The 13,713-nt window shown below is 34.5% G+C and overlaps 2 protein-coding genes across 2 annotated transcripts in view; both read right to left on the bottom strand.

Annotated features, from left to right (window-relative positions):
* Window positions 1-330: 330 nt before the first annotated feature.
* TSHB (thyroid stimulating hormone beta) lies at window positions 331-2,534 on the bottom strand. The gene is made up of 3 exons (XM_026044215.1): window positions 2,447-2,534; window positions 1,395-1,557; window positions 331-655 (listed from the first exon to the last, which is right to left on the bottom strand). Exons 2-3 carry the CDS (start codon window positions 1,554-1,556, stop codon window positions 413-415), a joined length of 405 nt encoding a protein of 134 aa, XP_025900000.1. The 5' UTR covers window position 1,557; window positions 2,447-2,534; the 3' UTR covers window positions 331-412.
* Window positions 2,535-8,446: 5,912 nt separating this feature from the next.
* The window catches only part of SYCP1 (synaptonemal complex protein 1), a 31,166-nt gene continuing 25,899 nt past the window's right edge, over window positions 8,447-13,713 (bottom strand). Inside the window, 10 exon segments of the mRNA XM_026044202.1 lie at window positions 8,447-8,819; window positions 8,905-8,991; window positions 9,332-9,475; window positions 10,396-10,575; window positions 10,703-10,762; window positions 10,939-11,013; window positions 11,179-11,271; window positions 12,064-12,174; window positions 12,845-12,961; window positions 13,641-13,703. Of these exon segments, the coding sequence (XP_025899987.1) occupies window positions 8,676-8,819; window positions 8,905-8,991; window positions 9,332-9,475; window positions 10,396-10,575; window positions 10,703-10,762; window positions 10,939-11,013; window positions 11,179-11,271; window positions 12,064-12,174; window positions 12,845-12,961; window positions 13,641-13,703 (1,074 nt within the window). The 3' untranslated portion in view covers window positions 8,447-8,675.

The following is a 13,713-nucleotide window of genomic DNA, read 5'->3' on the forward strand; positions in this document are numbered from 1 at the left end:
AAATACAGTAAAGGCTGTAATAATATGCCAAAATATAATTTAAATGTTCAGCAATGAAATTCTACATGTGGCTTTTATTTATTTAATTCTTAAATATATCAAATGTTTTGTCTCTGAGCATCTCTTCACATAATTTCTGATATTTATGAGCAAAGCTTTGTACATATGCATCATTATTTCCCCTCTGACAGGTAAATTACAGGTGGGTTCTATGTACAAGCATGGGATCCTGTAACTCTGCTTTTTTTTTTTGCACATGCTACTGGTTATCCAGTACATTAAAGTAACTCCAGTGACTCATCTTTAGAATAAAACTTTGCGCACACCAAGTTGCAAACCTGTTGTGAAAGACTTTATTTATGTTTAGTTGCAAGTAGAGAGCCATACATTTCCACCACATTCTGTTGGAAGCTCACATGTTACAGAGCTTTTGTGGTTTAGTGCAATAGTTTGTCCTAACCTTCTCATGAACACAGTCACTGTAATCAGTATTACATTTACCACACTTGCAGCTGACAGCCACAGGGTAGGAATAATACGGGATGGTGTGAAGAGGACAACCTGGAATCAGTGCTGTTTGATACAAAATCTCTTTATATGTGCACACATTCTGGGACAGAGCACTTTTGAGGAGCAGCTTCTTGCCATTGCTGTCCTACAAAGGAAAGAGAAACGAATCATTTCACTGAAGCATGCATGAACGACAAAAACCTTCCTTTAGCATTTTCTCTAGTATGCAGAAGGCAAACCTCTTCCTTCTTACACTAGTTCTTGTGTCAATGCACTGCAATTCAAATCTGCAATCTAGAATCTGCATGTCCCTGGAGCTCACCACCCTTGCAGAGATGTTCACCTTGCTTTTGTGTTTTTAACAGCATCCCACTACTTGACTTGATAGCTACCACTGTTCTGTAATCTGTATTGGCTACCTACTGACAAAATGGAATTTAAAATGCTATGGTGAGAGAAATTCAAGCACTGTCTTTGACATGCCTGTAGGAGAGATACACTGCTAATTGTCACCACAGTGGTTCATTGTTTTACCACATGAAAAATTTGCGGGAGGAGAAATTACACAAGTAATCTACATTAAATAAGAGTATTCTTTAAGAAATGTACTTTTCACTCCATCTGGACCCCACAGCCTCACTACAAAGGCCCTCCAGTGATGTTATAAACCCCTTGGTCCAAGAAGCTTGGCATTTCTCATCCTTACTTCCACAGTAAGCTAAGTGAAAAAGATGATGAGAATATGATTTTTCTATCCATGACAAATACCACTAGATTAGGACAGTTTTCACACAATTTTCTAGTGCAAACACATGAGAATAGGTATTTGCTTTGCAGTGATAGCTATTACAGAAACACCTGCCTAAAAGAGTAACACCTTGTACCCGTGTCATGCAAAATCCAGCGCAGATGGTGGTGTTGATGGCCAGGCAGTAGGTGCACTCCCTTTTCTCCACATGGATTATGTACTCAGAAGGAGCACAAAGTGATGCTGTTTGACCAAAAGCCAGCCCGAAGAGGAGAGACAGCAGGTAGAAGGGACTCATGCTAGATGGAGGGAAAAACAAAGAAAACAAACAAATCCTAAGCTGAACTTTTTTTTTTTTTTTTTTTTTTTTTTTTTTTTTTCCCACTCCAGAATTTCACAAGAACAGTTATGGCAGCTACAAAGTAGAAACAATCCTAACTTTTTTTTTTAATTAAAGCCTGGTAAATTTTTCTAATCTCAGACATTGAATTGAAACAGTACCAACTGCTGAAAAGAAAAAAAAAAAAATGAACAGGCCAATAACATTAGGTCAACACTGCATGTTCACTTGTTCCCACTATAGCATGTTATGCAGAACTTTTCACTAATAAGTGATAAAATGCTGCCACAGAAAAATAACCTGAGTTTTTCCTTGCCTTCCCTGTAAAAGGGAACATACATGAGAAAATATCATCTCCAGAATTACCTAGAAAAGCAAAAAATCTCAATGGTTTAAAAATACTTTTTGCAGAAATCATCTCATGAAATGTTCAAGAGAGAAGAACAAACGGCACATATCAGATATATCACTGTATTTTTTTACTTCTAAGCTGTCTTAGAGGTATGAAGCATGGGAGCACTGCCAAATATTAAATCATAGATTCAAACAAATGACAGTAAAGTACATCAGCAAAGAGTTCAAATCAATGGATCCCTTCTTTGTCTTTCCAGTGTGCTGACTCTTTTTCCAGAGCTGCCGGGGCATCCTGAGAACAAAGTTTTTGTTAGCTCCAAGACAATTCCAGGGTCTGCTCTATATCCTCTAAACTACAACTGTAAATGACAGTGTCTGCAATCACCTGCATGTCACCCTCTAGTTGCTTCCAGCTGCTAGTTTCCCACAGCAAAAGCCTTTACACAGTGCAGTTCACCCTGCAGCTACAACAGTGCAAGTCTGGAAAGACCAACCTCTTGTCAGCTGATTTCTTCCCTATTACAGGAACTCGATTCTGCCTTGAGCTGGAAGAGGCAGTGACCCAGCAAAGCTCTGTCTGTGCTTTATACCCTCCTGGCTAATTCCAGGTTGATCTTATTGTTTATATAATTGCATCTGAATTGCTGCTTTCTTATCGCAAAGTCATCTATTGAAAATTCATACTGAACCACAAAGCAAACGTGATAGGAACAAATGTGTCCATAATATCCTAACCTGGAAACTGGATCTGGAAATCTAATTATTTTAACAGTCATTCTCTCCTCAGGCTTTTAAATTAACCACTGCTTTTAAAAAGGTTCTATTGATGAGTTTAATAGCTACAAAGAACCATAGTAGCATGACAGCGAGGCTAGCATGGAAATTGAGTCATTTTGAATCACAAATAAATAATTCTATTTTCTTGTTTCCAGAAAATTTGAGTCTGGCTCAGTTTGCTTGTTATGAAGTAGACATAACTGAGAGATGCATTAGTATACACATAAAATAACAAATCTTAATCAAAGCAATTCCATATTCCTGATTTATCTGAGTACAAGAAACATAACAAAGTTGAGTTTTAGCTGATAAACAAGGCCACTTTAGACTTCTGACTGACTTTATACAGTCAGTCCTGACTGGTATTTAACTAATTCTTGGATAATATTAGGCCCCATTTTTCTGACTTTCTAGACTGCTGCACACAGCTTTGTGTCTTGGGCTAACTGAAACGAGCATAGTGGATAGAAAGGGTACTATAACAGCAAAAGCTACATCTAACACTGAATAAAGAGTAAACAATCACTATTAGAAGTGGGAAAATGTAGGTAACTGGTTTGAGGAAATAGAAACGGAAGAGAAATTTGTTTCAGAAAGGCCAGTAGTAATGTCAAAGGACATTACTGATGAAGACAAAGCTGTTGATGGAGAGGAAGCGCAGTCTTCAGTAAATAATCCTGCTTTTGGAGATAAATTTGCATTGTCACATGCAATTTATTTAATATTTTAAATGAGTAATCTATAAGGAATAATATTTTAAAGTCAGCACTCAAAAGCTAATGATATTTTGCTTGCTAATGATAATTTTAATAAGTCTTGGAAAAGTGAAGAAATTTCAAAACATTAAGAAGATTGCTAATATTGTGCCAATGTTTAAAGAGAAAATTGACCCATGTAACTCTCAGATAGTCTGACATCTATCCCTGATAAATCAGGTAAAATAACAGAAAGTTGATACAGGACTGGAGCAATAAAGAATTAAAGGATGAGAACGTAATTAATGCCAGTCAAGATGGTGTTACATAAAATAGGTCATGTCACACAAACCTGATTTCATTCTTCGAGGTGATTGCAAATTTGGTTGTTAAGGCAACTACATAGATGCACTGTCCTTAGTTCCATCTGTCCAGAGCCCTATTGAAATGGAGAATCAGAACTATTATGCAGAGTCCAATTGGAAGTATGATGAATCCTGGGAATTTAATTTCAGAAGTGCATGCAGCTCAATTTCCTGCTGTTGGCTTTTTACCCAGCCTCTTAATACAAAACAGTGCCTTACATGGATATCTGACCAACTATTAATAATTAAAATTAATTTATCTGGTAGTATTATAAATTGGCCTAAGAGGACCAGCAAACTAATGTGCGTGTTGTTCCTACTTCTCAAGGTAGCTCCACATTAGCATGGACCCAGAAAGAACTTCTTTGCTACTACCTCTTTGCTGCTATCAGCTTAGCCAGCCCATGTCAGAAACGCACCAATCATCGCTAAGTGGTATCCACATTCAAATTTCTCCAAAAATTTATACAAACCATCAATCTGTTAGAAAAGCTTTGCCATGGCTGTGAGTGGCAGAATTCTTCCACTACTGTCCAAATGCCTGATGGCAGCAAGACCCCTGTAATACAGGGATCAGCAAGAAAAAGACTGATGGCTGTCTGATGTGGCTCCCTGTTAATGCACAAGGTTTCATTCATATAGTTTCCTAAAATCCATAGTTAAACATCTGATGTTTATTGATCCATTTCTTCGCTCACCCTCCTGCTGACCCACAGGCTATTCAGTAATACACATATTTAATGTGCTTTTACAGCTGTCAGCTTTGTAGCTGTGTGCTCGAACCACCAGCTACACTCTTAATTATTTATCTTTAACCTTTCTATTCACTAAGCCAATCCATTCACTGACATCAGTTATTTACACTTTCATTAAGTGAAAAGCAGTATACTGATGATCTACAAGATGTGTTTTAAGTGATATCTGTAAACAGAATACAGTAATCATAAAGTTATTGGGTTTTTTAACCAGGAATCTCGGGAAATATAATGGGTCAGAGAGATTTCGTATACGCCAGAAGTAATATGAAAAAAAAAAAAAGAAAGAAAAAAAAATCTGATCAATACCTACTGCTCACTCTTCTTCTGTTAGTAGGATAATAGAATGAAAATTTTGCAGAGTTTATGAGCAGGCTAACACATAGAGCAGTGTGACAAAGTCTTGTTTCCTGCATATAGCATTTTGGATATGAAAATGAAAACCTCTCCATGTGTGCAGACAATGCTGGAATTAGAAAATATGTTAATGGAAGTGAACAAAAACAATCATATTTCTAAAAGATTAGGATTCTAGCAGAAGAATTATTTCCAATTTCATCCAACTATAGAACTCCAGTGATGAAAGGAAACAAGATCCTGACATGTTGCCATAGAAACAAGTTTTTTTGTTGTTGTCAAGTTTTGCATTTAAGCAGACCATGTCTGCTGAATTTTCAAAGTTAATCTTTTTCACATGTCTATGTAATTGATTGAAATTTGTAGATTCACAGATGACTGCTCTCCTTTCTTTTCCAGGATTAGCAGTAGCATTTCCTTATTAAACACAGATTTAAAGAGCAACTTTTTTTCTCGAATATCATATGCCAACAATCTCTATAGTGTGAAAATACTTCGTAACGTTATTTGCTATCATGGCTCATTTGACCAACTGCTTTGTATTTGATTACATTTCTTTGGGAAGTGCTAGATATTTCAGTTCCTGTTAAGATCACAATTTATACAGAGAGGATCCGATTTACAAATAAAAACAAAAGAATAAAACACACACATGCAAGCATTCTGCAGTCTTATAAAGAATGGAAAATTATATTCACACAATATCCCACAGATCTGTGTAATCATGTGCACAACTGTAAGGGCAGCAATGGGAACTAGTTCTGCAGAAAAGGATCTAGAGATTACAGTGAATCATGAGATAAATGTGAGTCGTTATAAAGAAAGTAATCATACTCAAATGCATAAATGCAAAAACTGTCTGTAGAACATACTAGACAATCTCTCTACTCCATTTGGCACTGGTTAGGTCACAAAGGAGTACAAATTAAGAAACGGTGGAGTGACTGGTAATCTAGATAATGTGAACCAAAAGAAAAGGTCATTTGCATTATTCAAGATACATCATTCATGGTGCATAGTTACACTGCAAATACATGTAGCTTTTGGTCTCAAGACCTTTATGCTTAAACAGTATTTTTAGGACAAGCACATTCTTTTCCCTTTGTCTGTTCATGGTTTACATAAACGCATCCTTTGGTTTCTTCTGAAGCACAGAACTGCAAACGTCAGCAGGACTCTGGAAAAGAGAAGAAAACAACTGATAGATGAATGTGACTGTGGACAACACAGAGTTTTCCAAGTAGTTTAGGTGATGTTACTTTCTTAAAGAAGATGGGAAGAATCTTAGAGAAAGTTAAGGTTGTAATGGATCTCTGGAGATTATCTAATCCAATCCCACTGGTGAAAGTCAGTTGCTCAGGATTGTGCCTCATCAGGTTTTACCATCTCCAAGGATGGAGACTCCACAATCTTTCTGGGCAACATGCTCTTGTGTTTAATTACCCATATACGATATCTAAACAAAATTTCTTGTATTTCAGTTTGCGACCATTCCCTGTCATCCTTTCCTTGCAGGCCATCAAGAAGAACCTGGCTCTGTTTTTTTCACTCCTTCCCATCAAGTATTTATACATACTGATAGCCCTGGGCCCTTATTTCTGCAGGCTGAACAATCCAGGCACCCTCCCTCTCTCCTCATTTATCATATGATTCAATTCCTTATTCATGTTTGCAACTCTTCTTTGGACTTGCTTGAATTATGTCCATGTCTTACTTGTGTGGGGCAATCCAGAAGGGAAATAGCATACAAGGTGTGACTAAAGCTGAGTAGCAGGAAGGATCTGCTCCCTCAGCCTGCACGCAGCAGTTACTAACGCAGCCCAGGATGCTATTGGCCTTTCTCAGCACAGCAGAACATTCCTACCTCATATTCCAAAACTGTTGTCCAGCTGGATCCCAGGGCCTTTCCTGCAAGGCTGCTGTCCAGGCAGCTGGGCCCCAGCCTATTCTGCTGCATGGGATTATTCTTATTCAGGTGAGGGATTGCATTTCCCTTTGCTGAACTTGGTGAGCCCTTTTGCCCACATCTCTAGCTTTGGGTATGAAGTCCTGAGACGCTGCTTTTACATCAAATAAATCCCTGCCTTAGGCCTCTCTCACACGACCACCTGAAAAGCATCCATCATGGATATGACAAACTACAGCACTGAAACTCCAAACAAAAACTAAATTGGCTTAAAGAAAGTAGAGACTTTTTTTTCATTAGCCCTCCCCTACACAGTACTCCTGACATAAGCAAGGCAAATTACATTAAAACCTTGAGTATCAAGGGAAAAAAAAGTCTCTAGGAAGTTAAGGATGACAGTAACACTGTTATTTATACTGTGAGGTTTTTTTTTGTTGTTGTTGTTTTGTTACTAGGTAATTAAGATACTGTTTCATTAATCCTTCGCACTTAAAAATTTAACAGAATAACATTCGTGCTTTCAGAAGAGTTGTCTTTTTCAATAATTACTGCATATTTCTGAGGATTTTCTTTTAATATATATTTATTTTTAACCAAGGAGCCTATAATACCTTCCCTTCACACTTTCGGGCAAAATTATTTATAAGGACAAAGTATACTAAGCTGACATTACAATATTTTAAGGGAGAGCTAAGATAATGTTGATATATTATGTGGAATGTTAAGTTTTTATAATATAGCTGCTTAAAATATCAAACACCTCTCCAGGAGGAAAAGTCATTCTAACTTCTCAGAAACTTTACTTACATAACACATTCCATTCAGAAAATATGGAGAAGAAAAACACTAAATTCTTTAAGACTTTAGAGAATATTTATAGTTACATACAACAGCAGCAATACCAGTGCTCAACACATAAGACAAAGAATCCAAACTATTAGCCTCTGCACACAACTGCTAATCAGAAACAATGAAACATGCAAGTTTTGCTACCCACTTCAGAAGAAGCCAAAATTTTGATTTTTAGATAGATGCATCTGCACTCTTCTTTTTATCTTTAGGAACTGAAGTAAATTTTTGTTCTTGTTGTGGAACCAAGATTAAGCAAGGATTAACACCAGAATCTATTTTGTTCTAAGTTATTTTTATGCTTATACAGAAAGAGTTGTTAGTCCTTAGGAAGGAATGTCTTGCCATTTAGATCTGTGTTCTAATACATAAAGTAACAACATTTAGTTCTACACTCCACATTTCAGACAATTCATTTAATTAAATCTCCAAATTGAGTTTACTATTTGAAAATAATAAGTATGCATATCCTGTTCCTTATGAATACGAGTCATTTTTAAATCTAAGCAATTTTTACTGAAAATACAATTTTAAACATTTCGGAACTGTAGTAGTGGCTATTGAAAACAAAGCAGTCTTTAAAGATAAGAACCTGTAAAATGAACCAAAAGCAATACAACTTCCAGTAAAAGCTCACATAAAACCTTCAGCATTTAAGTAACTGGACAATATTCTTTTTAAAATTATTATTAAAAAGAGTAAATTTAAAATAACTGAATTTCTTCAAAACCAATATTTTCAATGGTAGACTTTTAAGCCTTTAAAAAGGCTTTTCAAAATTTTCAAAATTTCAAAAATGAGCTAATTTTTGTCTCAAGGCTTCTTATTGCTTAGAGAATGAAATACAGGAAATGCTGTACAGGTGGATGAAGTTATATATCTATCAAGATTATTCATATGTAGGAAATAAATGGAAATCCTGAATACTGAATATCTACTGAATAAGACAGAAAAAATGCAACAGTGTACCAACTCTGAAAGAATAATAATTGTGGGGTACTAATTAAATAATATTAATTTCAAGCAAAGAGTTTTTCAGCTTCTTTCATTTTTCTTTTCCTGTCCATTTTAGAAACTTCAGTCCATCCAGCCTCTCGCATTTTCCTCATACTTGTCATTTTCAGTGCAGAGCCTGTAGTTTTCACGTTTGATGTTAATGGTTTCTAAGAAGACAAATAAACCTATTCATTAATTTCTGTACTAAATTAAATTAAAAGACACAGTTAGCAAAAAGAAATGCTAAGATACCTTTTTCGGTGTCATAGTACATAACTGCAAAGTTTGATGATAATCTTGGTATAATTTTTTACAGATTTCTTCATCTGAAACTATGCTCTTAAAAAAGAAAAAAGTTAATTAATTCAGAAATTGCTTTTCTTTTACCTTAGAAATACGAGAGCATGGGAAAAAAGTTAAATTATTATTATAAAATCTCAGAGGTTCAAAAACAATTTAAAATTTAATTATAAAAATAATTTTTTATTTTACATAGTATTTCATTTATGATATGGTTACCGATTTGGTACACATGAACTGTCTCCAGAAAAGACAATGAAATAAAAAGATACACATACATTTTGTCCTGTTTATAGAACCCCACATCCTACATACATTCTTAGATGTAGCAGTGTACATAGCAAATCATTATAGCACAGTATTAGTTTTAGATTTTTACCAGGAGGTCACTTTGTTCAGAGCTATCTGACTGAGCATCCAATCGCAGAAGCACTTTTTGCTTCTTCCTCACACATCCTTCTGAAAGCCAATTCGTGCTTTCATTTTGCAGCTTATGCACTGGAGGAGTTTTTATAACATATTTCTAAAAAAAAAAAAAAAAAAAATCAAATCTAAAATTCTATTTTCAGTGGTACTTCTAGAATATAAAACTAAACATATAACCAAGGTTGTGTCAGAGATCCAAAAAGCAAAAATTAAATATATTGTTTTGCATTGCCAAACAGGAAAAAGAACAGAAAGCCCCTAAAGAGTTTTATAGCACACTATATTCACTCTCTATCTCATGGGCATATATTCAGTTCATATTCTGAACTACACAAGCAACACAACCCAAACCTACAGGAAGAAGCTTTTCGAAAGCCGTTGATAGCGATACCAAGGACTATACATGCACAAACACAGACATACACATTCTTAGAAGTTAAACTTCTGCTTGTTTGCAGTATTGAATCTTTAGAAAAGTTAAAACCAAAATGATAATCATTCTTTTGTTCTGATAAAAACATTTCATGTGAGCTTCTGACAGGGTAGAATCATAAGGCTTTACAGTTATAACAAAGCAGTCAGGAATACACTGATAGTTTTTACATCTAGACAAGCAATCTTCTGTTTCATAAGGGGAAAACAACGCCCTTTACAAATAGACAATATTTCCTTTTACTAGTAAGTGAAAAGCAACAACAAAAGATACTAGTGATGATATTAAATTCACAGGCCCTCTAAAACAGTTAGTTTTAGTCAGTTAGTTTAGTTATAGTAATTAGTTGAGTCAGTTTTAGTTTGCCAAGAAGGGAAGAAAAATGAGGTAACAGAGCAAGAAAAATAAAACACAACTGGAGCCCTTTCCCAAATTGTTTTTAATATCTGATGTGTATAATCTTGTGACTGTCCACCTTTTCAAACCCTACTTATCACAAACAAAAATAGTGTTTTTAGAGCATTAAAAAATACACTCAAATTACACCATACAAACAATTCATTACTATCCTGTAAGTCACAAACCTTTAACGATGGACTGCACAAGGTACTTCTTGCAGGTCCTGAAGGAGAAGTTTCTTTATTTTCCACTACATTGACTTTTATAGGAATATAATTTGGAGATGATCTTTTTTTTGACTCGATAGATGCAGAATCCAGATCTAAGTGAGGTTTAGGAGTCTCAGGGAGGTGAGTCTGTATTTTCTAAAAAGTTCAAATTAAAAGCAAATTGATATCTTTTGTCCAGTGATATTATTTAACACGAAGCTTCAATCAGATTGCATACATACAAATGTCATCAAATTCTATCATTAATTAATAATAAAACTACCTTGTGCTTCTTTTCTTTTTCGGGAATTGTATTTTTGGGATGTTCTTTGGCAAGATTCTTCTAAAGAGAAAATAAAAAAGTTATGTCATAGGAAGTAATAATTTTACTTGAGTTTAGTTGTTGTACATATGCTCAGCATAATTAAAAACATTCTTCATCCAAGATGCATGTCACAGCTGTCATTACTATAGTTCAAAAGCATGTCACACACAGTGCTACACTAACAAAAAATATACCTTTTCTTCAATTTCAGCTTTAAGCTGTTCCTTAAGGCATGCCAGTTCACTTTTCAAATGCAATAACTCACTTTCCTGAAAGCAAATGGATAATAGAAAGATTAGCTATTCTTAACTTGGAGGAAAAAAAAAAATCAAAAAAAGGAAGCAGACATTAGGATAGATACTAACAGAACGTGTTGTTAGAGCAGGATAGCAGCCCTTCCATTAAATTACTCACTGCTGAAGTGTTGATCTTACCATGGATCTTTTTTCTGATGACTGTTCATGCTCTTTTATCTTAAAAAGTTTTAATTCTGTGTCTTTCTCTTCAACCATTTTATCATATTGATGCTGTGAATAAAAAACAAACACCCCAAAACAGTTATTTGATTGATTGTTATAATTACAGCTATATCTAACCTTAAAATCTGGGGGTTTTGTTTGTTTGTTTTTTTCTTCCAGATAAAGCTACTTTGGAGGCAGAGAAAACATTTAGACCTCTGCATATAGAGCCCAATAGAAAATGTACAGGTAGTGTTATTTTGTAGGTGACAGAAACGACTTATCTCTAGACAGTGACGTTTTTAAGCAAGAAAACAAAAGTTAGCCATGTTATTTTTCTTAATCTGCTAACTATACTGCACAAGTCAATTAAAATACATTATTTTAAACTATCTGAAGTCACTAAGTTCTCATAAAACTGTCTCAAATTGACATGTACTGCAAAAGGATGGAGGAATATCACATGAAGCCTGAATATAAAAATCCTGCTAAACACAAAAATATATATTCCTTTATTAAGCCCAGATATAACATCTCAAAAAACACAAAGTAACTTCAAAAGACTGCTGCCATCACCACGTTATGTAAAGTATTTAGGGATCTATGAACTGACTAGTTTGCATCACTTTATGATTCCTAAAAATTTAGATTTCATCTGCAAGTAAACTTTTTGGTTTTTCAACTGAAGATGAGTTTATTTTTAGTTATTGAAACCCAAGCACATGCTCAAATTCATTTCCAAGCATCAGATTATTATTATCAAGCTTCATTTTTTAAGTTTGCAATATTCTGGAATGGAAGAGTTTTTATTTAACACTGTATTACACACTATACATCACAGAAATTGTTAAAATCTCCCACCTTGTGCTTCTCCATAAGTGCAACCATCTCAGCAATCTTGTGTTGACATCGGATATCAGTTTCTTTCTGTATTACTGTTGCTTCATCAGCCAGCAACCTCATCTTTTCTACCTGTTAGTAGAAAGTTTCTTCTAATTCATGAACAATTAAGAACAACATGCTAACAAAAATCTTAGTTTCATTTCTTCCCTCCCCACTGGGTGCAATGTACAGTTTTCTCATGCAGTGCTTATTTTCTTTAAAGATTCTTCCTAAATCCTTCATCTTTTACATACTTTTTTAAGATGCGCAAGTAAAACCTACACCTAATGTAAGTCCATTTCCCTGTGTCAAATAAGCACAAAGTTGAACTCCAAGCAGTAAGAAGTAACTGCGTAGCAAATCAAGCACTTTGCCCTAACATTTTTTGACATTATTATCAAAATTTTAAGCATGAAAATATAAATATTAAGAAAGTTATCGTCTTATTTTCTTAAAGTATATTTACACCAAGTTTAGATTTTCTGTGGACAATATCCTGACAAAAAGATCTTTTGGTTAGGTACTTACTTATTTTTGGAGACATACAAAAATATTTCAACTTAAGAAGGCATACAAGAATATTTCAACTTAAAACACAATGGTGTTGTAAGATTTGTTTACAGCCATGCAGTTCCATTTGTGTCTATTAAATTTCTACATACGTCTGAGAAGTGTAGCCTATATAGCTTCATAAAATACACCACACATTTGGCAAGTTATCCCACTTAAAAAAATTGCAGTAACACTTAACAACTCTCACCTCTTCAAGAAGTTTATCTTCAGTTAGTTTTTTTGCTTCAATTTCTTTTTGATAAATGTCAACTGTGTCCTTATGTTGCTTGTTCACATTTTCTATCTCTAATTGTAATTTAGTAACCTTTTGAGAATGTAAAATTATTCCTGTTAGTTGTTAAAGACTAAATAAGCCCTCAAAAAATACTTCAGAATAGAATCATGCAGTACTTTTCAGATATATGACTACATCCTTTCTTATTTAACATTCAAGTTCTCATGAGGAGGGAACTCTAGCCAGCAGATCATTTGACTGCCCTCACATCGGTCTATACATATATATATATGTATCTCTTGAAGTGTGGTACCCAAAATATACCCAAGAGATATATATATATCTCTTGAAGTGTGGTACCCAAAACTGAGCACTATTCTAATGAGAGACTTATCAGGGCAGAGCAGAAATTACCTAAAATGAATAATATATGTATATTTTTTCTATTTGGCCCTTTTATTTTGCCAGCAGGAAAGCACTACCAAAAAATGTTCAGTATAGTAGGAACTAAAAAATAGGTATTTGAAGGAAGCAAATTCCTTGAAATTTGATGTCTATCTCTTATAGATGTCTGATACTCCAATTTCCATTGATTAAAAATGTAAGCATCTTCCAGAAATTACAATCACGTTCTTGTCAAATGTTGAATGCTGTCCTAGTTCCATAAAAAAGTTTAAGTACATGCTTATTATCAATAATAACTGAGACTTAAAAAAAACTTGTCTTTTCATTTTACCCTTTTCTTTTACAAGAAGATATTTAAACCTACCTTCCCTTCATAAATACTTGTTTTCTTGATTTCTGCTGTAATTTTCTTTTTCAGCACCTTATTCTGTTAAAAT

This window comes from Nothoprocta perdicaria, unplaced genomic scaffold, assembly GCF_003342845.1.
Source record: "Nothoprocta perdicaria isolate Ctin4 unplaced genomic scaffold, notPer1 scaffold_353, whole genome shotgun sequence".
Classification (NCBI taxonomy): Eukaryota; Metazoa; Chordata; class Aves; order Tinamiformes; family Tinamidae; genus Nothoprocta; species Nothoprocta perdicaria.